Source organism: Equus asinus, chromosome 21 (genome assembly GCF_041296235.1).
Source record: "Equus asinus isolate D_3611 breed Donkey chromosome 21, EquAss-T2T_v2, whole genome shotgun sequence".
NCBI lineage: Eukaryota > Metazoa > Chordata > Mammalia > Perissodactyla > Equidae > Equus > Equus asinus.
Genome location: NC_091810.1, coordinates 49,357,391 through 49,383,913, shown reverse-complemented (window position 1 = coordinate 49,383,913; position 26,523 = coordinate 49,357,391). Strand labels below are relative to the sequence as shown.

At 45.0% G+C, this 26,523-nt stretch overlaps 3 protein-coding genes across 7 annotated transcripts in view; 1 reads left to right on the top strand and 2 right to left on the bottom strand.

Annotated features, from left to right (window-relative positions):
* RHOA (ras homolog family member A) overlaps window positions 1-17,203 on the bottom strand; it is a 55,694-nt gene extending 38,491 nt beyond the window's left edge. The window contains exons 1-2 of one of the 2 annotated variants that reach the window (XM_014840421.3): window positions 16,766-17,203; window positions 13,469-13,547 (exon numbers count right to left, since the gene is read on the bottom strand). The gene's annotated coding sequence lies outside the window, so the exon portion shown is untranslated. The remainder of the gene's footprint in view (window positions 1-13,468; window positions 13,548-16,765) is intronic. The other variant, XM_014840422.3, reaches the window with a different exon arrangement.
* Window positions 17,155-19,842, top strand: TCTA (T cell leukemia translocation altered). 2 transcript variants are annotated; one of them, XM_014840424.3, is made up of 3 exons: window positions 17,155-17,588; window positions 17,936-17,990; window positions 19,369-19,842. In XM_014840424.3, the coding sequence occupies exons 1-3, from the start codon at window positions 17,366-17,368 to the stop codon at window positions 19,409-19,411; spliced, it is 321 nt and encodes a 106-aa protein (XP_014695910.1). In that variant the 5' UTR covers window positions 17,155-17,365; the 3' UTR covers window positions 19,412-19,842. The 2 variants fall into 2 exon arrangements, with proteins under 2 accessions (XP_014695910.1, XP_014695909.1); XM_014840423.3 differs by having other exon boundaries at window positions 17,888-17,990.
* A 1,235-nt stretch (window positions 19,843-21,077) lies between these two features.
* On the bottom strand, window positions 21,078-26,436 carry AMT (aminomethyltransferase). 3 transcript variants are annotated; one of them, XM_014840417.3, is made up of 9 exons: window positions 25,986-26,436; window positions 25,716-25,883; window positions 25,101-25,181; window positions 23,841-23,972; window positions 23,362-23,440; window positions 22,916-23,061; window positions 22,651-22,831; window positions 22,141-22,296; window positions 21,078-22,038 (listed from the first exon to the last, which is right to left on the bottom strand). In XM_014840417.3, the coding sequence occupies exons 1-9, from the start codon at window positions 26,073-26,075 to the stop codon at window positions 21,860-21,862; spliced, it is 1,212 nt and encodes a 403-aa protein (XP_014695903.1). In that variant the 5' UTR covers window positions 26,076-26,436; the 3' UTR covers window positions 21,078-21,859. The 3 variants fall into 3 exon arrangements, with proteins under 3 accessions (XP_014695903.1, XP_014695904.1, XP_070349157.1); XM_014840418.3 differs by lacking the exon at window positions 25,716-25,883 and having other exon boundaries at window positions 25,986-26,287; XM_070493056.1 differs by lacking the exon at window positions 22,141-22,296 and having other exon boundaries at window positions 25,986-26,212.
* Window positions 26,437-26,523: the final 87 nt, after the last annotated feature.

The following is a 26,523-nucleotide window of genomic DNA, read 5'->3' as shown; positions in this document are numbered from 1 at the left end:
CCAGGGTTTCGCCAGTTTGGATCCTCGGCGCGGACATGGTGCTGCTCAGTAAGCCATGCTGAGGCGATGTCCCACATAACCCAGCCAGAGGCACTCACAACTAGAATATACAACTATGTATCGGGGTGCTTTGGGGAGAAGAAGAAGAAGAAAAAGAAAAAGAAGATTGGCAACAGATGTTAGCTCAGGTGCCAATCTTTAAAAAAAAAAAAAAGCCCGCAAGGTGTAGCAGAGAATACTCAGCTGCCTCCTCAGTACCTACTATCCCCCTTTCTGGTCACATGGCTGTCAACAATAAAGACTACCTTCCCGCCAGCTCCCCCGCCCTCCCGACCTCTGTTGCAGGTAGCTGGGATCATTAACATCTGGCCAATGGACTGTATACAGAATTGATGCAGGAGAGGGAAGAATTGCTAGAGCAGCGTTTTGAGGAGATTAGAGGGGAATAACATCTAGCACACAAGTGGAAGGGCTGACCCTGGATATGAACTATGGACTGCTCCACAGTAACAGAGGATGAAGTGGACCATAACAGCCAAATGCAGGTGAGTGAGTAGACACAGCAGTGGATTCTTCTACTTGCTTCCATTTTCTCAATAAGTAAGAAGCAAGATCATCAGCTGACAGTGAGGCTGGGGAAGGGAAACAGGTTTGAGCTAAAGGAGGTGGTGCTATACTGTCCTAAAAATAAGAGAATAAATGAACTAAGGAGTCTTAGTGGGACTGCTGGGCAGTGCTACGAACCACATTTGACGTTAGAGGTCATGAGTTCAAAGTGAGACCAGTCAGCATTTTTCCCTTCTCCAGCTACATTGAGTTACAGGTGTAGAATAAGCGAAGAGTTGGATTTAACCAGGGCCAAGGTTTTGCCAGGTAAGATAAAATGAGAAAGTTAGTTGAGAATGTATACAAGGTTGTGATTACAGTGATGAACTATGAAATCAAGGAAAAGTGGGAAATGAAGAAGATGAAGGGCAGTAAAGGGGTAGTAACATCAATAGACTGTAAGCCCCAGTGGGGCTGAAGAATTTCAGTGACTGGGTATTAAAGAGATTCAGTCATAAAAAGCAAAGTATTATTACTGTAAGGAGCAACTTCTTTGTAGGACCATTGGCAACATCTATTAGATTTAAACTGCATATATCATCTGAACCGGCAATTCCACTTAATTTATCCTGTAAATGTATTCATATACAGATGAAAACATTTATGTTCAAGAATGCTCATTTCAGCAATATTTATAATGTTATAATAGCAAAAGACTAGAAACAACCCTAGATGTCCCTTTTGAGGACTAGTTAAGTATCTTATGATACATCCATACAATGGCATATTATGCAACCATTAAAAAATAATAAAGATTCGTGTTAACAAATTATCTCCAAGACAGATTATTAACTGAAAAAAGTAAGGGGCTGAGTATGTACACTGTCATACCATTACATAACAATGGGATGTATAGATATATAGAACAAGGCAGAAGTGCACAATTAATATTCACTGAAGAACAATGAACACTGGTATATGCACAGCCTCTCTCAAAAAGTACGTAAGAAACTCTTAAAAATAGTTGCCTCTAGGGACCATATATCCTTTTTCACTATCTCAATCTACCAAATGTATGTATTGTGTTTTTGAAAAAGATTAATAAAATAAATTTTAAAATGTACTGACTTGGAAAGATCTATATAGTATATTAAGTAAAAAAAGAAAAAGAAAAAAGAAGAAACAAAGCAGTACATATACAAAGATCCATCTTGGGATCTGACCTCCTGAAGGCTAGAGAAGTAGACTGTCCCCTCTCCCCCACACAACTTTCCTAGGCTAACCAATCCTGCCCACTTTCTCTTCCCTACAAGGAGGTGAAACAAGATTATCTGTGTTCAAGCACAGTTTAACACTGCCAAGGGCTGATTCCCACCACTCACAACACTCCTCTTTATCTCCCTTTAGGCCAAGAGTTACACCCTCCCCACAGGGGCCTCCCTGGCTACTCCAGTACAAATTCTTCTCCGTCCCTGAAATCCTACAGCACTTTACCCAGCGCTGTTTCCCAAATGACTACGTAAGCTTGCATCACTTGATACTCTATTTGCACTAGCAGAGAGAAGGCTCTGGAGCCAGGTGCTAGGATTCAAAGTAGCTGTGAATCTTTGGGCAAGTTACTTAATCCCTCTATGCCTCTACTTCCTCATCTGTACAAGAGGGAAAAATAACGGTTCCTACCCTCACAGGATAGTGGTAATTATTAAATGAGTTAACACAGGAAAGCACTTAGAATAAACAAAACCTAGCAAATAACAGCTAATGTTTAACTGTTACTACTACTATCCATAAGCTCCAATAAAAAAGACCCTACGATCATTTTCTATATTCCCTACAATGCCTAGCAGAGTCAAAAATAGCACTGAACAGAAGTATGTGTCCAGCAACTGAATTAAGGATAAAAAACCTAGCCTTCCTAAGTTAATGGATAAAAATGTGTTGGTATAATAAAGAGTTAATTTTTTACTTTGTAAAAGGAAACTTTCAAAAGCTTAAGTTACTAAGATTAGACATTAGCCTTCAAATTTACTTCCTCTAAGTTACTTCCCTTCTTTTTTGAATTGGCCTTAAGTCTAATTCTTCAAGTAGGAAGTTATTTCTTTTCAAATAAGACTCACAAGTAACAAACCACTGTATACAGAACTCCCTGGTACCTGTGTATGAAACAACAACATAAAGGGGAGGAAAAAAAACACTAAATGTCTATCTTATCACCTTAGATATGGCAAAAGGCCTTAAGAAAAGACTAATACTCTTGGAATACTTTAGAGAGCAGCCGTTTTCAACCATGATGAAGAGATTCATTATGGGGGATCAAAAATAATTTGTTATTAACAGCTAAAATACTGAAGATTGCAAGCAATTCATTTTTTCCATAAATTAAAGCAGATTTAAAGTTACCTGAATATAGTGGTGTTTTTCCTAAAATGAAACTTTTCCCAATCTAGCAAATAACTATTTTTTAAGGCCAAGAGTTTTTCAGGTCTATAGCATTCCCTTCTTTCTAGTAAGTGTTCCCAAGCAGAAGAAAAAGGGCCTTAGGAAAAAGGAAATTGTGCATCACTATCGCTGTTACCTTACTTCGTGAATAATCATGAATAATCTTTGTGAATTATTATTGTGTAGTTGGAAGAAGGTATAATCACATGCACTCCAATCCCTACTCCAACCACAGATTCTGAAAGGGGCCAGTTGATACATGTTCTCTAAGAGTTCCAGGTGATTCTCATCTACCTCCCCTCATCACCCAAAATACTATCACAAAATGTGAGTCCCATCCTGGGTGTGTGTGATGAGTATACAGCACCTACCATATGGACTACTCAATAAAAGCAGAAATATTCATTACATAGACAGGTCCCATGAAGACTAGCCAAATTAAAAAGTTCTACGAGAAATTAATTTCAGTGATAGGCAGCAACTGAGTAGAGAGAAGGCAGTTTACAGTAGTGGTAAAGAAACTACACTACCTGAGAGTTAATCTAGGCTCTGTCCCTTGCTAGCTTTGTGCCCTTTTACAACCAGTTTCCTTATCTATCAAGTGGAGAATGGAACCTTCTAAATAGGGTTAGTATGAAGATCAAATAAGATATTACAGAGAAAGAGCTTACCTACACTGAAAATAGATCACAGTGTTCAATTAATGTTTACATTATTAATTAGGTCTTATTTTGGTCACATGGCAACTCCTTCCTTCAAACTGCAACTGTCCAGAATTTGAAGATGACCTGATAATATGGCCTGACATGAAAAGAATGTTGTTTTTCCTAAAATGAAACTTTTACCAGTCTAGCAAATAATTATTTTTTCAAAGTGTATATACCATCCACAGTTCATCTCACCCTCTTTTTTTCCTATTTAAAAAACAAAAAAACTTAGCTTCTCTCTTACCGCCCAGAACTACAGGCCCACAATTCTTCATCCGAAAGCCTTGGGGTCAGATGTTTCTAAACTTAGGATTTTTCAGATTTTTAGAAAGGTAATATGGTACAAATGCTAAATATTCCATAACACACCCAATGGGTTAATAGTTCTTCACTAAAATAAAAGACTATTCACATTAAGTGGATAAAGACTAAACCTCTCATCAGTTCAGCTCAGGTTTTGCCATCAAATGAGTTTGTAGTTTTCAGAACTTTGTGAATGGCAGTTACGAAACTCTTTAACTCAATGCCAATTTGTTTTAAACACAATCACATCCCTCTCAATGCTTTTTAAGCATCTTTTCTAATGCCCTCAAATCTGATTTTTCCATGACTGATAACCATGCTGTTACCCCCGAGAAGTGGACTAAGCCCCTCCTGCTATTCCTCTTGGGAAATTAAAACAAAATAGGTTTTAAATTGGGCTGGGGGGGGGGGGCAGCTGGGTGTGGTATGTGTTTAAGCTAAACTGCAGAGCTGACAGTAATTTGAATTCCACAATCTAAATTAGCTGAATAATTCTGACAACTTGTTTAGGGACTACACATTTTGCAATACTTATTTTCTTAGACTCACAGTAATCTGCGTCTGTGCACAATTTCTTGCTTATTTTTGGCAGATAAGAAGCCACCAAAGATGTTTGTGATGGTGCTACCAGGTTATAACGAATGCATTATTCAGACATTTATTAGCTAAACATTCATTATAAGCAGGCACAAAACAGTTCTCCAGCCAAGAAACAGAAGTACAAATAATTTGACTGAATAACTATGCTACTTCAGCTGGATCAAGATTTTTACAATATTTTGGAAAGTTAATGAATAAATTTCCATGCAGATAAAATAATCCTGGCTTTAAAAATGACTAATTCAGCATACCTGAGATAATTATAATTTTACCTCCTAATCCTTCAAAGGGACTAATTACGCAAAAGAAATAGTGATGATCACAGCAAGCTTTCTACAATTTCTCAACCACCCAAGAAATAAAACCATTTAATACAGCATAGCCTTGGACATGGCTTAATTTTTACTTTTTTATTTCATTCATTACTTTAAACATAGTGGACACAACAGATTAGAAGTTGAGTTCATACAACTTGTTGACATCCATATGTCTCAATTATGTAATCCAGTTGAAATTTTATATCTGCTATTTCTCTCCAAATAAGTTGTTATAAATCAGTACTATACAGACTATTACAAAAGCAAAAGCTGTCGTCTTTCAAAAACTAAAATTTAAAAAGAATTTTACAGTATTTTTTTGTTTTTTTTTTTTTCTCTCCCCAAATCTCCCCAGTACACAGCTGTATATTTTAGTTGTGGGTCCTTCTAGTTGTGGCATGTGGGACGCCACCTCAATGTGACCTAATAAGCAGTGCCATGTCTGCACCAAGGATCCGAACCAGCAAAACCCTGGGCCACCAAAGCAGACCACGCAAACTTAACCACTCGGCCACGGGGCCAGCCCCTAAAAAGAATTTTAAAACACATAAAAATCTTGTGAATTTCATTAAGAATAATAATGATCCTAGTGTACATACATAAAAACTTCCTCCCAACCCTAGGTTTTGTCAATGTTAGTTTCTGTGGGAGGAAGTAGCATCAATGCAAACAATGCAAAAAATATTTTGGATAAAATCTGGGTACAAAATGTCATATTGCAGACAAAGAAATAACTATAAATCTCAAGACACTAACTCATGAAATTATAAAATCCAAAGCATACAACCATCCTCAGCCAAGACAACATCCGTAACTCAGGCTATTATTAAGCCATGATTTCTTCCTCCTCCTTTCCTCTGCCCTGAATGCACCCCACCTACCCTTTCCCCACTTAGATAACTTCATACTTAAGGCTAAGTCACTCTCTCTCGAGACCTTCCCAGAGTTACCAACTTAGATCAAGCCCCTTAGGTACACTCCCTCAGCATGTAAGATTTCTCTCTGCCTCACTCATTAGACCCCTCTAAAGTTTCTTCCTGCCAAACTCCATTAGTGTAAGAATCATATCTGTCTTATTCACCACTGTGGGACAAGCACAGGCACAAGCACATAATAGTTAAGGGTTCAAATAACAAATCTGAGAAAATAAATTTCCAAGAGCAAAGAAACTTTATATAACCAATTTGCTGCCCACAGATTTTGAAAAGAAAACAGTTACAAGATCAGCTGTGTACACTAGTAGTGAGGCTACCTCCCAGGACACTTTGTTTTAGTAGTTCAAGAATTCACTCTCACAGAATTACAGAAAGCCCTCATATAATCAGAAACATCAATTATCTGTACCAACAAGTGTTAAAACTCAGATCCTCCCTGTGAACTCATCTGCTCTTATTTTAGACAACTCTGTAAGTCTAACTGGCCAGTAGCTCAGTTCACAGCAGTTTAGAAAAATGCATGTTTAGGTGAGAAAGATGTGCAGCCTATGACAAGAATGTAGGAGACAGAAAACTGTAAATCAGGCTCACAAATGTAAAACGGGAGGGAGAGAAGTGCCAATTAGGCCAGGCCAGAGTCTTAAAACAGGATAACAGACTCCAAGGATAGACCTCAAAAGCCCTTTAGGAGAAAAGACCTCAATCATTACACACGGAAGCTTAGGGCCCAGATACTGTAAGACACAGAAAAAGAAGACATCCACTACAGAACTAAAGCAAGTTTTAAAGCTTAAAGAAGCAAGCTTCAGTTATCTAGAACACTATAATACTATTCAGAGGTTTAAGATCTTGATTTTTCTATAAGAGCCATACCTCCCATACCTAAAAATGCATTAATCCCATAAAAGCTTAAAGTTCCCTACAATGCATCCTCTTGAAGCAAAGTTATCAGGACTATAAAACTAAAAATAAAGGTCAAAATATAGTCTTTTCTCCAGACAGTCCTAAAAGTAACAACCAAACTAGAATCAAATTTGTGTTCAAACAATAAACCTGGTTGAAACGAAGTGTAGACTTTTCATAAGCACTCCCTTCTCCAATACCCTCCCGGTTTCACTGCTTTCATCTTTTGTTAAAATATACATCTAAAATGAACAGAACACATACTGCTTTATTAAGGAAGAAAATATCTATACTGAAACTATTTCAGCGCAGTGAGCAGAAACTTGTCCTATCAACTCCAGTTTCACCCATATCTAGGACTATGCCTGGCACACAGGAACACCATTAAACACTTGGGAAATTAAATTGAAAACATAAAGCCATTTAGTTTGTTAATGAACTACATAGGAAACCTCTGGCAAAAAGGTCCCAACTACCATCTGTCCATTTGTTCATGATGAGCTTGACCTGGTAGTGCCATTATTTGGCCATCTTGATCAAGCAGTTGCCAAGGGTGAATGTCAGTTCAAGGGCCCTCCTTTCCACAGCAATAAGGTCCCTTGGACATGAAGAGCAGCAGCTCTAAGGCACACAAAGGCAAGCAGGAGAGACTGACAAAGCCTCCAATATACTGCCAAGTGAAAATCACCCCAGACTTAAATTCTTCTTTGGGGGGGCGAGGCCGGAAACACTCCTAAGGGAACATACATACCTTCTGGCTTCTAAATAAGAGCATCATATATCACCCAGCTCAAAATGTAAATGTTCTAGGGTTAACCTTAAGTAGATGCACAGAATCAGGATTTGGCTTTGTGCAGCCTAATTCTCCACATATGTTGCCCCTAAGACAATGCTTGTCTGGTGAACTGACATACAAAGAAGAATAAACCAAGAGGGAACTCCAAGGAGCTGCTTAATGGCCTGTTGGGGTGTTTCAGCAATGACAATGAGCAGCCAGGCACCCTGCATTCTGGCACAAACATCTTTATTCCTCTCAGGAGACCACAACTAGCAGATTGAAAATTCTTCAGGGTGGGGCCTCAACAACTACTAAAAAAATTTTTGAGGTGAAATTCACATAATATAAAGTTAACATTTTTAAAGTGTACAATTCGATGACATTTAGTACATTCACAATGTTGTGCAAGCACAAACTCTTTCTAGTTCCAAAACATTTTCACCACCACCAAGAAAACCCCAAAACCATTAAGCAGTCTGTCCCCAGTTCCCCCTTCCCTCAGCACCTAGCACACACCAATTTGCTGTCTCTATGGATTTACCTATTCTAGATTTTTTTTTTTTAAAGATTGGAATCTAAGCTAACATCTGTTGCCAATCGTTTTTTTTTTTCTTCTTCTTCTTCTTCTTCTTCTCTCCAAAGTCCCCCAGCACATAGTTGTATATTCTAGTTGTAAGTCCTTCTGGTTGTGCTATGTGGGATGCCGCCTCAGCATGGCCTGATGAGTGGTGCCATGTCCGTGCCCAGGATCCAAACCAGCGAAACCCTGGGCCACCAAAGCAGAGCACACAAACTTAACCACTAGCTATTTCATATAAATGAAATCATACAATATGTGATCTTTTGTGACTGGCTTCTTTTACTTAGCACAATGCTTTCAAGGTTCATCCACGTTGTAGCATGTTATCAGTGCTTCATTGTTCTAAGGGCTGCATATTCCATTTATGTACATAGCACATTTGTTTATCCATTCATCTGTTGATGGACATTTGAATTGTTTCCACCTTTTGGCTATATAAATAGTGCTCCTATGAACATTTATGTACAAGTATTTGTTTGAGTACACATTTTCAACTCTTTTGGGTATATATCTAGGAATGGAATTACTGAGTTACATGGTAATTCTGTATTTAACTATTTGAGGAACTGCCAAACTATTTTCCCCAGTGTATACTTCTAAATATCTTGCTAAATAATCATCAAGACCTACTGTTAAGGAGAAAGAATAAGAGGTGTAATAGTGTGATGCAAGAGTCTGTGTATAAAAAGGAAAAATATGTAGTATGTACATGTAGACACAGTATCTCTAGAAGGATACATAGGAAATAGTTACATGGTTTTCTCTGAAGCAAGGAACTCAGGAGGCTGAGATGGGAGAAAGGCTTACTTTTCATGCTCCATCCATCCCTTGTGCACTGTTTCATATACATGCTTTATCAACCCTCTTGCTGTCAAATATTTTTAAAGCCCTAAAGGGGCAATAATATGAGAGAAGGAAGACCATGGTCTGAGACAGGAAGACATTTACATTTTTTATTATAAACCTTAACGTATGATTTTATTTTTACCTAGTGCGTTTTTTTCCTTTTTTAAATTGTGGTAAAATACACACAACACAAAATTTACCATCTTAATCCATTTTTAAGCATCCAGTTCAGTCGTATTAAATACATTCACACTGTTGTGCAACCATCACCACTATCCATCCTAACTCTTTTCATCTTATAAATCTGAAAGTCTATACCTATTAAACATTAACTCTCCATTTTCCCCCCACCCCCCAGGCCCTGGCAATCACCATTCTTTCTCTCTTTATGATTTTGACTACTCTAAGTACCTCATATAAGTAGAATTATACGGTATTTGTCTTATTGTAACTGGCTTTTCTTCACTTAGCATAATGTCCTCGGGAGCCGGTCCAGTGGCGCAACAGTTAAGTTTGCACCTTCCACTTCTTGGCGGCCTAGGGTTCGCTGGTTCGGATCCCGGGTGCGGACACGGCACCGCTTGGCACGCCATGCTATAGTAGGCGTCCCATGTACAAAGTTGAGAAAGATGGGCATGGATGTTAGCTCATGGCCAGTCTTCCTCAGCAAAAAGAGGAGGATTGGCAGTAGTGAGCTGAGGTCTAATCTTCCTCAAAAAAAAAAAAAAAAAAAAAGCATGATGCCCTCAAGGTTCATCCACATTGCAGCATACTGCAGAATTTCCTTACTTTTTAAGGCTGAATAATATTCCATTGTGTGTATATATCACATTTTACTTATCCATTCATCCGTCAACAATACTTGGGTTGCTTCACATTTTAGCTTTTGTGAATACTGCTGCTATGAACATGGGTGTACAAATATCTCTGAGACCCTGCTTTCAATTCTTTGGCATATAGACCCAGAAGTGGAATTGCTGGATCATAAGGTAATTCTATTTTTAATTTTTTGAGGATCTGCCATACTGTTTTCCCAAACTATCTGTACCATTTCACAGTCCCACCAAGAATAAAATGTATATTTTTAAAAAATAAACTACTTAAAAATAGAAAACTTTAAAGGCTCCCAAGGAAATATTCTGTAGTATCTTGATTGGGTGGCAATTATATAGATGTATATATTTATCAAAACTTACCAAACTGTTATTTAAATAGGTGCATTTTTGTATGCAAATTATACCTCAATAAAGGTGATTTAAAAAAAAAAGCCTCTCCCAAAGTGATTCTAATTTGGGGAATTGGATACCAAGTTTGGGAATAGCCAAGTTTAGGTACCACTGTTCATATGCACCAGCGACCCAGCAGTGAGCCCTGTTGCATTACCCTAAGAATTAATCCTTAGGATGCTACCCCCCCATCTCCCTTCAAAAACCTCTTCCAAATTAGATTAAAGAAGGGTGATTATTAGGTACTACAAACTGTAATTCGAATAGTGAAGGCTGAAGGGCTGCATCTCTGGCACTGGAGCTAAGCGCTTCTCTCTCACTGAACCCTCATTGCACTCTGTTATCATGCCCATTCTACAGAAGAGGAAACTCAGTTATAAAGGTCACATTACTGTCCAGAGTCATAAGCCATCAAGTGTAAGAGCTAGTACTTAACTGTCAGTCTCTCTCCAGAGCCCATGCTCTTACCTAAGACATTCTATTGCTTCCCTTTTCTGAACTTAAGACCTTCAAAAGATAAACAAAGCTTCCTTCTGAATAACTGGAAAAGTTAAACAAGACACTTCATCCAGAACTTTTCTACAAAATATTCTAAATGCAGTATTTCCAACAAAACTGCCAAATCATGTAATAAAAATACCTTGTGGCAAGAAATTGTTTTGTTACATTAAATATCTACCTTAAATGTACATCCTTAGACTCTCAAAATCTAAATAACAAATAGCAGGGTTATGTAAAAGTACACCAGAAAAGTGGCAGAACATTTGCTCTGTGGGTCCATGGAAGAGGCACCAGAGAACAACTCATCTGCACCATACAGACTTGGACACAGCTGCCATGAGAATAAGGTAAAAATGACAATGCACATATAACAAAAGAAGAGTTTGCAACCATATGCTTAAAGTCAAGATAATTTTTTTAAGCAATGGAATTGGATCTCTGTTTCAGAGCAGCTAGGAGCTTCAGAAGATAAAAACCTGTATTCTTTTGTCCCTCTTTCTTGCAAAAAAAATTAGTTTTTATGTGGGAACTGCTCTTTGAGGTCCACTATTAAATCGACAAAGTAGTTCAGAACATTTTTCCTTAAATTTCAGGGACTTCTGTTTTAGGGACTATGGTAAGGATGGAGGGTTAGTAAAATTGGAAAACTTTAACTAATGGAAAATATAATTCCTAAAGAATAAGCCTGAAAGATAAATGAAGTGTGCATATAGCTGTACATGATAAATGCTTCTGGCTTCATGACTGAAGACTCTTCAGCCACAGTTCAACAGATGGGTGTGCAAGAGAACTGGCATGGATTAGAAATTGTTCAAGAATCCTTCAGTTATAAAAGGAAAGTGGAAGCAGGTAGCAGAAGAAAAAAATCTCCACCCCACCATCTACTTTTCTGTCCACTTGCTGGAGAGTACCATCTCTGCTGCTACTATTGACTGATGCTTAAGAGTAGAACTAGGGGCTGGCCCCATGGCCGAGTGGTTAAGTTCGCGCGCTCTGCTGCAGGTGGCCCAGTGTTTCGCTGGTTCAAATCCTGGGCACAAACAGGGCACTGCTCATCAAACCACGCTAAGGCAGCTTCCCACATGCCACAACTAGAAGGACCCACAACGAAGAATATACAACTATGTACCAGGGGGCTTTGAGGAGAAAAAGGAAAAAAGTAAAATCTCAAAAAAAAAAAAAAAAAACCCTTCCCAATGCACTCTGAATAAACTCTAAATTCCCAGTTCCTACAAGACCTGACCCCTGCCTACCTGTAGAACTTTATTTCTTCCACTCCTCCTGCTTGCTTTTTAGGCTCCAGCCTTCAAGCCTTTTTGATGTTCCCTAAAAAATGCAAGCCCAGGGGCCAGCCCAGTGGCATAGCAATTAAGTTTGCACATTCTGCTTCAATGGCCTGGGGTTTGCAGGTTTGGATCCCGGGCATGGACCTACACGCCACTCAGCAAGCCATGCCGCAGTGGCATCTCACATATAAAAAAGAGGAAGACTGACAGAGATGATAGCTCAGGGCCACTCTTCCTCAAGCAAAAAAACGAAGTTTGGCTACAGACGTTAGCTCAGGGCCAATCTTCCTCACCAAAAAAGGGGACAAGCCCATTCCTTACTTGTCTATCATCAGTCTTCCCTACTAGAATAAAAACTCCATGAGCAGATCTATTAATGTTTTTGTGATTATTAACACCTGAAGTGCTTTCCATTTTCTTGTCAGTGATTTTGAAAAAAGTAGATGGAATGATTCAAAATTAACAGAGTTTTCAGTTTCAAACCAAATGTTCATGTCTTTAGGAATAAAATATTGTAAAACAAACAAAACTCCCCGAGGGCAGTGACCATCTTTGTTTTCTTCAGATGTGTCCCAGAAAAGCACCTGGCATATAGTAGCTATTCAGTAATTATTTGTTCCATAGATGAAAAATGACAAAACCACAAGCTAGCTTGGCCTTTCCTCTTAACATGCCAAGAAGGAGTTCAAAGCCAACCAAAACCACTTTCATCATCTGCCTTCACTGCAAGGTAGCCCACCTCACCAAATGAGAATATTCATCCCCTTAACAGATCACTTCTCCATATACAGAGTTCTCCCAGACCCAAGAAGAACAAGAAAAGGTGGTCAAAATGGTACCAGACCAGGGTATTTATTGTGGTACCAACTAAATTAAGATACTTCTAACTATTTTCCTTATTGGTAATCAGTTTAAAATATCTGAACAGTCCCTGGATGGGCTATTATACCTGCTATTAACATAGCTCCCACCCAAGCCAGTACCACTGCTGATCCCTCTGGTAAAGAGGACTGTCCTCTGATCCTCATTCTCTAGATGGCTCATTTTCTATTGATAATTAGATATACCCATAGCACAGGCTGTGGATAAACTGTAAGATGACCACACTACTCTACTGAAAAAAATGAAAACTTAAAGACGAAAAACAGAAAGAATAAGAAGGGAATGGTCCAGAAGTAAGAGAAATATGTCTGTAATACAGTGAGTCCATCTGCTTAAAGATTAAGTAAGAGAGAGATTAGGAAACATATCTTCATCTGAGGAAGAAACGTCACTTAGAATGGAAGAAAAGAGGGAAGTTAGAGGAGTATCTTATGGAGAGGTAGGAAAATAAGACCAGAGAGAAAAGTTACGGAGTGAAATGAAGATCTCAAGATTGGTGAAGAGAATCACTAACAGCGATGCATCCACATTTCCCTAGAACTTACATTAATATATAACACATAATAGTAAACTCTCTTCCATGGGGAAAGAATGAAAGAAGAGGCTTCTATTTACATACCTTACAAACGTGCGGCAAGACCAAGAGCCTGTGTGGCAGAAGTTCTACAAAGTGCCTTGAACTTCTCAGATGAAAGGCACTATAAAAATATAAAAAAATCAGGAATTATGTTTATTCATTTTACAAGGATAAAACAAAACACAGGATGTAAATGGACTTGGCCAAAGTTCCATCAAGTAATTTAGAAACCAAGAGAGGAAAAAAGTACAGAATTTAATTTTTAATTGACATACCATAAAATTTATCACAGTTACACAAGTCTTGGCCTCCTTCAATTAACAAAACGTACACAATCAACCTATTTTCTGAGTATTATAAATTAACATTGCCTCTTTAGAAGCAAAAATCAAAAGCAGGTGAATCCTATGTAAATTAATTTTCCAACATTTTATTATAAAAATTTTCAAACACAGCAAAGTTAAAAGACTTTTACAGTGAACATCCATATCCCTACCACCAAGACTACCTTAACAATTTGAATGACTTGCTTTATCAAATTACATTTCCTTTTTAATACAGGCATTACAGAGGAATTACAGGCTGAAAGGCAACTGTCAGAAAATCAATGGCTTCAAAAAAACAGGCTGAAGTCATCAGATGAAGGAAATTAATAATATTAGGAAATCCCTCTGATATTTTTGCCAGAAATGAATTAGTATTAATTTACTCTCTAAAGTCAGAATGGACTCTGATCTACCCCTTACTCTTGGTGAGTGATTCTAGTTGTTTACTTGTTCACTATCAGATCACATCATTCTCCTGCTAAAAAACATCTAATGATTTTCATCTCAGAACAAACTCAAAGAACTTCCCAAGTCCTAAAGGCCCTACTAGATCTGGTCCCTGCCTCCTCTCTAATTTCATTTTACCTCCCACTTTTCCCTTCACTCCATTCCACCCTAAATTTATTTCATTGGCTGCTTATGTTCTCTACTTTCCCTTCACTTGAATATTAAGATACTACCATAAATATGCTTAATCATATTTACTTTACCAACCTGCTTCAAAAAAAAAAAAAGCTCAGTTTGGTACAAACTGCAAACCAGGTGCAATTTAACAGAGTGTATCTCAAATTCTGATGATTATTAGCTATAAAAATGTATTCAGAATCATCTGGAGGAAACAGCAATAAACTCCGACCAACACCCAGAACGAGCAGCTTCAATGTCTATCTGATTTTCAGTCACATGTCTATTATAATTATAAGTATACAAGGTCTTATTACAACAGCACCACAGATTAAAAATGAGTCACTTGACATAGAAACACTTGAAATAGGAATTTTACAGTAATTACTAACTTTAAACTGTCTTGAAAATTTTATTAATTTCACAAATACTTAACAGTGAGCATGGCCCCAAAGAGCAGAGTATAGTAAGACACATTAAGACAAGTTTAAAATTTAGTTACATCAACATGTAGGTGCAGGCAAACTGAGTTCCACTGGTCGGTGCACAAAGGGATAAACTAACTGGTAACAGAGGATGAAACACTCTGAGGGACCCTTTAAAACTATTCACTAAAACGATTCATTTGTCTACGTCAACCAACTGGTAAAGGACCATCCAGTTAGAGTGCTGTGAAAGCTAAAGAACTGAAATTTGTTTGGAAAAACAAATTTTTCAGATTTTCCCTATATATATATATATAATCAGCAAGATATAAAACAAGAAAACACGAATACATTGTAAGTCCTGAATATCAGCTGACTCTAAGCAAGCCGCTTCGGAGTACATGGAAAATATAGAGAAAACAGTTCTGGCCTGCACTTGACTAGACATATGACCTTGGGAAATTTACTTAAGTCTCAAGGACTCAGTTTCCTCATCTGCAAATGGGGTTGGACTCTATGTTCTGAAGATTCCCTTCAAGTCTAAAACTCTGGATCTATGAAGACATCGGTGGATTCCTACTCTCGCCTTCCCTCCAGTACAGATGTTTATGAGAACAGAGATTATAAGTCTGACACTAGACTTTGACTCAAAGCAAGTTCCATCTTATATATATTTTGTTATGTCCCCAAGAGCCACCAGTGCTCTACAAAAGTACACACATCTACTCTCAAAGCAATTTACCAAAAGAGATCCTTCAATAAGTTATCCTTTATAATTAAGAACTAGTCTTGTATTTTCAGTCCAAACAATGTCACTTGTGCCAAATGCTGAAAAGAGTATCTCTTCCAATTTTGCCATGTCTAAAGTGACAGTCATGCAATGGTACACATTACACATTTGGGTGTGTGACACTAAGCGGTTGAAAAATTCTCACCATGCACATCTTAAAAAATTTTTTAAGTACTTTTTCCCCTTCAACTCTGGCAGGGAGGAACATAATCTGATTATGTACACATCTGCAAGAAACATTTACTTCAAAAGACTGTCTTAAACACAAAAAGAACCAAACGAGTCACCAACAGAGGTAAAAATTTTAAATCAAGACCACTAAAAAAACAGAAGTGGAACCAACTCTGAGGTAAAAGGGATGCCAAATTTACACCATAAACTACTAGACATGGTTTTGACCAAATCAATTTGAGTGCAAATAGTGCTATTTAATGAAGACGACCTGTAACTGGATCCAATCGGTAAGTAAGAACAGATGTTTAGGTGATTCTTAATTACGGTAGAAACTTAGACTAAGCAAAACTGCAAATTAATACTCTATTTTGATGCAATATAGTTTAAATCATGAAAAATGTTCTTTTCAATGAAAAAGCCCCTTTTTTTCAATACCGAAGAATCCTAACCCCCTAAGATTTCAACACTATCTTTTACTTACACAATCTCCAAGAACACTGCATTAAAAAGAAAATCCACCCAAAACATAACTGGACTTCACCCAGTATAAAACGGTGATTCATGCTTCATATTAAACGTAAAAGCCAAAATGGAGTTGTAAAGAGTTTCTTTCCCATTTCAACTCCGGAGCCACGCGCGCTTCGCAGCGGCCGGTTGCGCGGCGCGGTCGCGGGGCCTGGCTCGGAGCCCCCGCCCTGCCCGGCGCGGCCGTGAGAGAGGAAGCGCCGGGGACCGCGGGCGGGCGGCTTGGGCTCCAGCAGGCCTGGCCGGGCGGGGGAAGGGGCGCGGGAGGCCGCGGGGCGCGCTTCCGGGGACTGCGCGGGCGGGGCTGCCGCTTTGGGGCGCGGGGCCCGGGCCGGGAGTCAGGGTCAGGGGCCAGGGGCGGCCGGCCGAGAGCAGCAGGTGGGGCGCGGCCGCGGCGGGCGGGCGGGCGGCCGGAAGAGTACCGGGCGGGCGGGCCACGGGCGCCGCGGCGCCAGGAGGGAACCCTCTCGCTCACCTCAGGCGACGACTCCGAGTCCCACTTCTCCGCACTGAGAACGCCTGTCCGCGAGTCGCAAGCTCGGAGAGAACGGCCGGTGCTGAGGAAGCGGCGGCGGACCAACGAGAGAATCGACGGAGGACAGCGGGCGGCGGGCGGGGAGCTTTAGAGAGCGAGGGCGGGCGGCGGCGGGAGGGCGGGGAGCGACGTGCGCGCCCCCGCATGCCCAACGGGCTCGAGCCGGCCCCTGTCGCGGCCCCGCGCACGCGCGCGCACTCACAGCTCAGCCACGATTGCTCAGGAACGCGTCCACGCCCTAAAAGCAAGGCGCTTAACCAATCATTACAGCCGCGTGGGGCATCACGGGAGTTCGAGGGCTATAAAAGACCTGGTTGCTATTTTATGCTTCTCGAGTCACTCATCCTATAAGTGGGGTTGGGCTAGCTGCGCGTGCGCGGTTTTAATACTCCTCCCCAAACTGCCAACACTTCGCGCAAGCGAGGTAGCTTCGCGGTCCCTGGGTTTACGCGTGCGCACTAACGGGCCTGGCCCGGACGACCAGAGGCCTGCGCAGTGTGTACTTCACTGACAGCCCCCCGGGTGAGGCGCGGGCCACTCATGGCGGAACCTTGGTCTGGGCAGTCATTGCAGGCTTTGCCGGCCACAGTGCTGGGCGCGCTGGGTGCCCTGGGTAGCGAGTTCCTGCGGGAGTGGGAGGCACAGGACATGCGCGTGACCCTCTTCAAGCTGCTGCTGCTGTGGTTGGTATTAAGTCTCCTGGGCATCCAGCTGGCGTGGGGGTTCTACGGGAGCACTGTGACCGGGCTGTATCACCGCCCAGGTGAGGCTCCCTAACAACCTCCGTGGGCCGGCCGCCCCGACCCCTACCGGACTGTACCACTGGGCTCCCCAGAACCCCCCCTAGACTACCACTGGTCCTCTAAGAACCTGATCACAACTTAACGCTGTACCCATGCCAACATACCATTTCATGCCAGAAAACCCACCAGTCCACCCATCACATTACAACTGTTCTTTGAACCCCCATCCGACAATACCACTAGTCCCTTAGGGGCCCCACCAGACTCCACGAAACAGTACCACTGGCCTCTAACCTGACCTGGGCTGATGCCTGCTCAGATCCCCACCCCCAGCCTGCTGCAGCTCTGGATGTGTTCCCGCCCCCAGGTCTGGGCAACCAGAACGGATCCACATCTGATGGCTCCACGCATTTCCCTTCTTGGTGAGTAAATCTGTTCCCTTCTCAACCCCATGCTTGACAGGCTGAGGACTCTCCTGTGTTGGGAAAGTGGACAGGGATGGGGGAAGGGAGTTCTCAGGATAGGAGTCCACCAGCTTAGCGGCCTTTGCAGCAAGCTCCAAGGTCTGCAAGTAGAGATCAGGGTTCCAGTGACACCGATGTCTGAACAGCCCATCAGTATGCTCATCAGCAACCTGTGGGGTGGGTGGTGTTATTGTCACAATTTCAGAGATGAAGTGGCAAGTCTGCTGGATTCCACTTCACTGCAAGCACCTCAGTTGGAAAGGCAGGAACCTCTGTCCTTAGTGCACTAACTAGCCTCATCAGAGTCAGCCTCCTCATCTGTAAAACATGAACTCACTAATCAGGACATTCATTCAGCTAATCTCTGAGCTTCTACCACATGGCAGGGGCCACACTAGGTCCAGAGGACAAGGACAAGGTCAACCCAGGCTCTGCTTACAGGGAGAGCTAGAGATTTAAAAGGGGAGGACAGGGGCTGGCCTGGTGGCGCAGCGGTTAAGTGTGCACGTTCTGCTTTGGCAGCCCAGGGTTCACCGGTTCGGATCCCAAGTGCAGACATGGCACCAATTGGCAAGCCATGCTGTGGTAGGCATCCCACATATAAAGTAGAGGAAGATGGGCACCGATGTGAGCTCAGGGCCAGTCTTGCCCAGCAAAAAGAGGAGGATTGGCGGCAGATGTTAACTCAGGGCTAATCTTCCTCAAAAAAAATAAATAAAATAAAAATAAAAAAATAAAAGGAGAGGGCAGCAGTGCAGGGCCAAGGGCAGTCAGAGGTTTCTCCCAAGACAGACGCCTAAGCTGAGGGCAAAGACTAGGTGGGTGGTAAAGTGTACCAGGCAAAGAGAATGGATAGAAGAAGGCTCAGAGGCAAGAACGAGGGTGACATATTAGAAGGATAGACAAGGCTGGAGCTCAAACATGAAGGCATGGAGGGAACTGGAACGTCCCATCCCAAGTCTCAGGGAGCTACTGAAGGACTCAGCAAGGCCATGGCGTAATCTAATTTGCCTTTACAACTGCCCACTTCATGGCAAGTAAGGGGTTCAACAGAGGGCAAGAGGCCAGTTAGGAGGCCTCCTACTGCCCAGGTTCCTGTCCTGGGCAACTCGGGAAGGATGGGAGCACCACCATAAGGTGGGAAACCAGGAGGAAGAATGAGTCTGCAGGGGCAAGGTGGTGGGCCCAGTGTGGGCTGTGGGAGCTCAGCAGAGAGGTCTAGATTGTAGTATGGCCTTATTGAGCCCAGCTCAGCCCTCAAAGAAGGGCTAGAGAGAGCCAATCTCAGAGACTTGTGCTGCCCATGGAATAACCCCTCTCTTCTCTCCATTTTTAGGGAAACAGGAGCAAACGAACCTCTCAAAACCCACAGAGAATAAGGGAAGGCAACAGAGGGGCCTCCAGGGACATCACCGGGTCTGCTGGCTCCCACACTGGGTTCTGTTGCTGCTCAGACCCCACGGACAACTGCAGGGGGGAGGAGGTTGGGGGCAGGGAGTACCACAGTGCTTGGAGGGCTGGGCCTCCATTGCCCTTGGCCTTGCCTCCAGCAGCTCCAGGCATTGGGCCAGTAAAGAATTTGTCTCTACCCTGATCTAGGTGCCTTAAGGAGAGAACGCATGCTTCTCCTCTCTCAGGGGTCAGCTCAGGAGAAGCCTCTGAGTTTGGGAGGCCAACAGTCCATTTTCTGTCTTGGCTTTTTCCTGTCCTTCCCATCCCCCTGAGATGTGACCCCATAGAAATTTGTCCTTCTGAGAGGAAACCTGAGGTTGACCAGCTCTGGGATTTGTAAAGGAAGTCTGTCTTCTAAGCCCTGAGTTTCCTGAATTTCTTTGGTTTTGCCTTGTTGACAGGGAGCAAGGGACTCCTGGCCTGGACACAGCCTTGTACTCTGTGGTTACCTAGCTAACCATTCAAGTATAAGGAAGGGGGTAGCTAACACCATCCAGACATGGAGGCACCAAACACCCACCTCCCTGGCCCATCCAGAGCTCTCCAGGTGTGAGCCAGGCTATGGAAATTGTCTTTTCCTGAGCATTGTACTCATATTCCTCTCAATTCTTGGAGGGAAGTTAGGTACCTGAAAGAGGCTGAGCCCCAGGGGGGAACTCCCACCCCCCCTGCCTAAGTGTCCATGGGGTTGTGGGTCTGTACCCTGCCCCCTCACAGGGAGGTACTAAGCAGTTAGTGCAGAGTGGCCCCACTGTGCCCTGCAGCCTCATCACTTCCTATCTTGACCTGTAACCACAGGAGCTTCATCCTAAGAGCCCACAGGCTCAGCTCCTCCCCACTATCACGATTTCAGCCCCCAAGAACCTCAACAGAGAAGAGCCACAGGCTAGGCAGGCCTGCCATGTCCACAGTGGGCTAGGGAGCTTCCAAATGTGCGGGTGGCAAACACCAATTCCTGAAAGTAGTGTGGCTCTGCCTCTTTTCCTGATGGCTGTACTTCTGCCTACTTCTGCTGGGCCACCAGCTACCTCAGTGTCCCACTGCCTGCTTCCTTCCGTTAGATGTCACATCTGGCAGCCTTTGCCTAAGCCATCTTCGGCAGCAGAGGTGCACTGGAAGTAGGACTACACTGAGCTCATGCACATGTGCCTACTCTGGTGATATCTTCTGGCTGATAGGATGATGGTTTTGCAGCCCCAGGCCTACCCACTGACACACCACACACAGAATCAGGGTCTCACATTTCACCCTAGGCTTAACTGATGATGTGGCTTATTAAACATGGAAGTGCATCAGTTGTGTGATTATTCAGACAGAACAAGGGTGTGCATACACAGGGAAGACTGGAGAGGGAACACACTGGGGTTATTGCCCCTCAGCACCCAAAATGCAATGACTTGCAGAGATGGAGAGGTGTTGCCATATCCCTGGGAGGAGTGGTGGTGGGTGCCAACAGGAGCGCTATCCCTGTTAGTTCTTATAGACCTGCCCCCTCAAGGGGAACCCACTCTGAGCCTATCTGAGAAGCCAGGAAGGCAGGCATTGGGCTGGCACCCTAGTAACTCTGTGGACAGAGGACAATGAAGCTAGAGATTCTGAGAAGCAAGAAGGAAGGAAGCTTGTTTAATGTTTTTTAGGAGTCAGTGGAGTCCAGTAATGGGCCCTTGGGGTGAAGGTCAGCCCAGGTTAAGGCAAGTCCAAGAAGAGGCCCAGGCTGCCCTACAACAGCCCTGGGGCTCAGAACAGGTGGTGAGTCTGGCATGATTTGCTACTGGGCAGGAGGCTGGGCCACCTTGGGAATGTGGAAGAGTGAGTCCATGCCCCCTCAGCCATCCCCAAGTTTACACATGGCACAGCAACACTACTGGGCCAACCCTCTGTGAGTCAGGAATCATTCCTGCCCAGGGAGAGGCAGCAGTATGTATTTATGGAAGGTAAACTGGAGAAGGTGGCCAGCACTGCCCAAGGTAATAACCCTTTGCAGTGTGAGGAACTGTGGTAAGTTGGGTAGGCTTTATCTTCCCCCTAAAGGTGAGCCTTTCTCCCAGCCAGCACCTGGCAGAGTGGAAGGGATAGATGTCAGAACTAATGCTTCTCAGCCCTCCAGCAGCCAAGAGTGGGGTCAGTGGGAGTGTGGGCTGAAACAGGATTTTGGGTGAGCTGGTATGTCATTCCAAAATGAGGTCTTCAAGTTGGAGTGGCACAGGATGAGGGAGGAATAGGTGGTGTGGCCCCCCTCAACCAGACAACCAGAACCAGCCTCCACCCTAGCCATCTGCTCCCACTGTGTTCTGCCTCAGCTTCCTGACTAACACCTTGTAGAGTGCCTTCCAGAGCAAAGCTCCTGGAGGGGAGGGCACTACCCCAAGCCATCCTCACTTGAGGATGTAGTAGTTTGTAGGCACAAAGGGCATCTTGCTGACCACAGCCATCTGCTGCTTCTGCCGCACCTCTACCAGCAGCGGGGTACCTGGCCGACTATACTCACAGGGCACATAACCCATCGCCACATTCTTCTTCAGGCAGGGTGAGGGGCAGCCACTGGTCACAGTACCTGTCCGGGCAGAGGTCATGCATCAGCACCACCCTGTCAGTCCAGTGCCCACACCCTCCTGGGGAAAGGAGGAGGGCTTCCCAACTTCCCTGATTCACCTACCAATCACAGTGCCCTCTGTACTCAGGATAGGGCTGTGTGCCCGCATAGGAGCCCCCTCACACATTAATCCCACACGCCTCCGCTGCACCTTGCCCTTCAGCTGGGGAACAATGACTGTGGCTCCAGGGAAGTCCATGGCAGCTCGGCGACGCTTTCCTGGAGCATGACACACCAGACTTAAGACACAGTCCAAGGACCCCAAGTAACATCCATCTAGTATTGAGGCCCCTTTGCCCAGGTTCCCCCAGGCCCCATTCCTGCCCTGCAGTGCAGTCAGCCACCCACCCACCTCCTGCCCTCTGGTCTTGCAGGCCACGCTGCCCACCTCAGCCTGCTGAAGGTCCTCAGCATCTAATAGTCAAAGCCACAGTGGTCCCATCAGGGAATGGAATCTCAGGGAAGCTGAGTCACTTGCTTCAGGCTATACAACCTTGGGAGCAGTCATGGGCTAGCTGATCTCATTAAGGGCCACTCCAGCCTTCAGGATCCCTGAGTGCTAGCCCAACTCACCTAATGTCCAACTGAGGCTCCCTTCCACAGGTGTGGTGTGTTCATCGATGTCGTTCCCATACAGGCAGAGGCCTGCCTCCAGGCGCAGGCTGTCCCGGGCTGCCAGCCCTGCCAGCTTCACCTCCGGGTTTTCCAGCAGAGCTGTTGCCAGGCGGACTGCCCCCACTGCTGGCACCGAGATCTGCATGGGACAGCAGAGAACAAGTGGGCAGCTGGCCCCAGAGTCCTGTGCCCTGCAACATCCTGCACCCACTTCTTGACATACCTCCACACCATCCTCTCCTGTGTAGCCACAGCGGGTCACGCGGCAGCCAGACACACCAAACACTTCCATCACAGCACTGGTCATGAAGGGCAGTTTCTTCAGGTCATCTGCCACGCCGGCCTGTAGCACCTGGGCCGCAGTGGGGCCTGGGCCCAGGGAGCCAGTGACCAAGTGTCCAGGTCCCAGGGCCCCTTAAAGCTAGTCCATAGCCATTACTCAGGGACCAGAACAAGCCCTGAGCAAGACCTACTCTGCAGGTGGGAGAAGATGTTCTCGCCCACAGCCCATGGAGCCTTATGGCAGGTAGAGGGAGGGTATGATACCAAACTTTGAATTATGGCACACAAATATCACACCATCCACACCCTCCTGGTATGGCCTCTGTTAAGCAGTAGAGGAAGCCAGGAAGGCAAAGGTCAGTTCCAACTCCAGCCTAGCTTGCTCACCTTGCAGGGCTAGCAGGGCATTATCCACCACTTCCAGACCCACATCACTGCCGATGTTCTGAAGTTCTCTGACCTTGTCCTGAAAAGAAAGAAATCACAATAGCTTCTGGGACCAGTTACTGAGTACCTACCATGGGCCAGGTGCTGCAGAGCTGGGCATAGTGGGCTGGTTCCCAACTTACAAGGCCACATAACTACTAAGTGGTAGGGATGACCAAGTCCAGGTCTGCCAGCTCTAACACCAGGCTCCAGCCCTCTATCCTCACCAGAGGATGCTCACTTAGGCATCAGCTTCACTTCCCCACCTCCTCCAAACTGAAACCTGGCATGCTCCAGGGAGGGCCCACACTGGCTTGCTATTCAATCACTCAAAGAGCCATTGTATGAGCCCATCATCCATGCCAGCTACATCCTGGACAACAAGGATGCTGCTCTGTGAACAAGGAAGATAGAGTACCTAGAACATAGAGGGACTGTACCTGCATGAGGGCCAAGTCCTTGTCCCAGCAGCCAGCATTGGACACCACATACAGGTGCCCCTCAGAGGTGTTGGTCACAATCAAGTCATCTAAGATGCCTCCAGCCTCATTGGTAAACAGCGACAGTGTCCCCTAGCACCAAAGTAGAGTATCTTTGCCTCCAGGTCCAGGAGGCCAAGGTCAAATGTGAGTCAGACACACCCCTGGCCCACTCAGCCACCACAAATTCATGAACCCTCTTGCACAGGGCTGAGGGGGGTACAAGGTGCAAGGCTGGGTCAGCCCAGGCTCTTGCCTAAGCCCAGGGTTTTTTTGCTTGTTGTTTATTTTTTGTTGTTTTTTGGTTTTTGTGGGGTTTTTTTGAGGAAGATTAGCCCTGAGCTAACATATGTGCCCATCTTGCTCTACTTTATACGTGGGACGCCTACCACAGCATGGCTTTTGCCAAGCAGCGGGATCCAAACCAGTAAACTCTGGGCCGCTGAGAAGCAGAACGTGCGAACTTAACTGCTGCATCACCGGGCTGGCCCCAAGCCCAGGGTTTTTGATCCTCATGCACTGAGAAAGTTTTCACCCCTTCCCCACCTTGGAGGACCTCCCTGATCTAGTGGGGCCTCTGCACCCCACCCCACTCAGAGCTGAGAGCCCTATCTCACACTTAGTCCATGATACCTAGGACCTCCTGTTTCACCCCACCCAGACCTGGGACAACTCAGCCCATGCCCCAAACCCCAGGACAGAAGTTTCAAAGTCCATCTTGATGATCCCATGTGCTCCACAGCAATGCCCCAAAATACTGTGAGGCTGGCCTCAGCCTCCCCACTGGATGGACGAAGAGCCTGAGGTTGAGAGGTCACATGAATCACCTGGGGATTTTATTTAAATGTAGGTTCTGATTCAGCAGGTCTGGGGCAGGGTCTGAGAGCATATTCCTAATGAGCTCCTAGGTGATGATGAGGCTGCTGATGTAGGGACTACACTTTGAATTGCGAGGGATTAGGGAGTATGGAAGGTCACAGAATAGGACATGAACCTGGGTTTCTGGCCTCCCAGCCTTATGTGGTGAGGATGGAATAGGCCCCTCCCTGAATGGCTGGGTGTCTGGACAGGACTCAGGGACTCCGTCCCCCAAGACTGCCAGCCCTGAGAAGCTGTGTCTGTCCATCTCTGTGCCCCCAAGCCCGAAGTAGGGACTCAGCCCATTTGCTGGCTCCTGACTAAGAACACCCATTGAGCAGAAATAAGAAAAGAGAGACCCACCTGATTTGGCCTTAGCTCTGCAATATCTCCAACCACTAGACTCTCCATCAGCCTTACCCGGTCACAACCAAAGATCTTGGTCTGGGAAAGAGATCAAAAGCCTCAGGCCACTGCAACAGCTGTAATCTGGAAGGCCACTAGGCAAGGAGGCACCCTCCCTGCCATCCACAGCACAGTCCAATCCAGTTGAAATGCCTGACTCGTTTTTGGGTTCTGCAGGTGGCAGAGGCCCCACTTTTTGATTCCCCCACATCCGCCAATGCAAGAGGGCTGCAATAGGGGAGGTTAGGGAAGTTGAAAGGGCCCAGTACCTTCCTGAAATACCCCCTTTTCCAAACCAATACCCAGGTCAGTGGATGAGAATGGGTGCCCTGGAAATCCCAGGACATTAAGGCACACTACTGGTGGGAGGAGGCTGGAGAGATTAGAGAGATGATCAGGAAACCCACTGAATTAGCTTGCTGGAGGCCATAGTCTGTGACACCCCTGAGACTTCCAAGTCTTCTGAGAGGGCTGCCCTTGAAATCCAGCTCCCAGCAAACAAAGCCAAGGGTTATACCAGTGTGGACTGGGAGGAAGCCTTGGTCTGGCGGCCAGCGCGCTCCCCTGGCTCACCTGCAGCATGTGGGACACGTCAAAGAGTGAGCAGTGCTGACGTGTGTGCAGGTGTGAGTCAACGTGGCTGTCCCGGTACTGCACAGGCAGACTCCAGCCCGCGAATGCCACCATCTTCCCGCCATGGGCCAGGTGGAAGTCATACAGTGGTGTCCTTCGGAGCACATCCTGCAGGCGGCCGGGTTCAGCGCTACCAGGGCCCCAGTCCCCAGCCCCCTACCTCCCCCACCTTCCAAGATTGGCACAACGCCCCAGTACCCTCTGTCCCACCTGTGTGCAACTGAGCGGACGGCCCAGGGTGGAGGGGAACGCCTGCAGACGCAAGCCCAGACGGGCCACCATGCTCACTGCCCGCTGCATTGTTGCCCACAACTGGTGCAGCCGGCGCACAGAGGCCACCACTCTGCCAGGCACGCTGGGAGATGTAGTCCGGGCCCTGCTTGGACAGGTCTCTCTCCCACAAGGGGGATCAGAAGAGGGGGCGGGAAGCCCCAAGGGCAGGCGGGGCTTTAGAACACAAGGTGCAGTAACTCCAAACTGCAGGGAAACAGCCCCGGGCGCTTCCAGCTGATCAGGGCAGATTGGGCCAGGAGCCAGTTACACTGCTCAGAATCAGAGCTGGGGGCTAGACTTCCCCCTGCAGACTGCCCTGCCTCCAAAGGGTCAAAGTTCTGCAAAGGGCTGAAAGGCCTGAATTGCACATTCAGGACATCAGGAATATAAGGTCAAATGGGGGGAGGGGGAAGGGTGGAAAGGACACAGGAGGGTGGAGCCAGCCACAGTAACCTGGCCTCCTGTGAGGGTCTCC

What these genes read in the sequence shown, in the direction of transcription:
- AMT (XM_014840417.3), bottom strand. Translation starts at nt 26,075, where the DNA reads ATGCAGCGGGCAGTGAGCATGGTGGCCCGTCTGGGCTTGCGTCTGCAG. An exon ending in ACGTGTCCCACATGCTGCAG is followed by an intron (nt 25,182 to 25,715) that starts GTGAGCCAGGGG and finishes TCTCTTTCCCAG; the next exon opens with ACCAAGATCTTTGGTTGTGA. An exon ending in TACAGAGGGCACTGTGATTG is followed by an intron (nt 22,039 to 22,140) that starts GTAGGTGAATCA and finishes CTGCCCGGACAG; the next exon opens with GTACTGTGACCAGTGGCTGC.
- TCTA (XM_014840423.3), top strand. Translation starts at nt 17,366, where the DNA reads ATGGCGGAACCTTGGTCTGGGCAGTCATTGCAGGCTTTGCCGGCCACA. An exon ending in CGGGCTGTATCACCGCCCAG is followed by an intron (nt 17,589 to 17,887) that starts GTGAGGCTCCCT and finishes ATGCCTGCTCAG; the next exon opens with ATCCCCACCCCCAGCCTGCT. An exon ending in TCCACGCATTTCCCTTCTTG is followed by an intron (nt 17,991 to 19,368) that starts GTGAGTAAATCT and finishes CTCCATTTTTAG; the next exon opens with GGAAACAGGAGCAAACGAAC.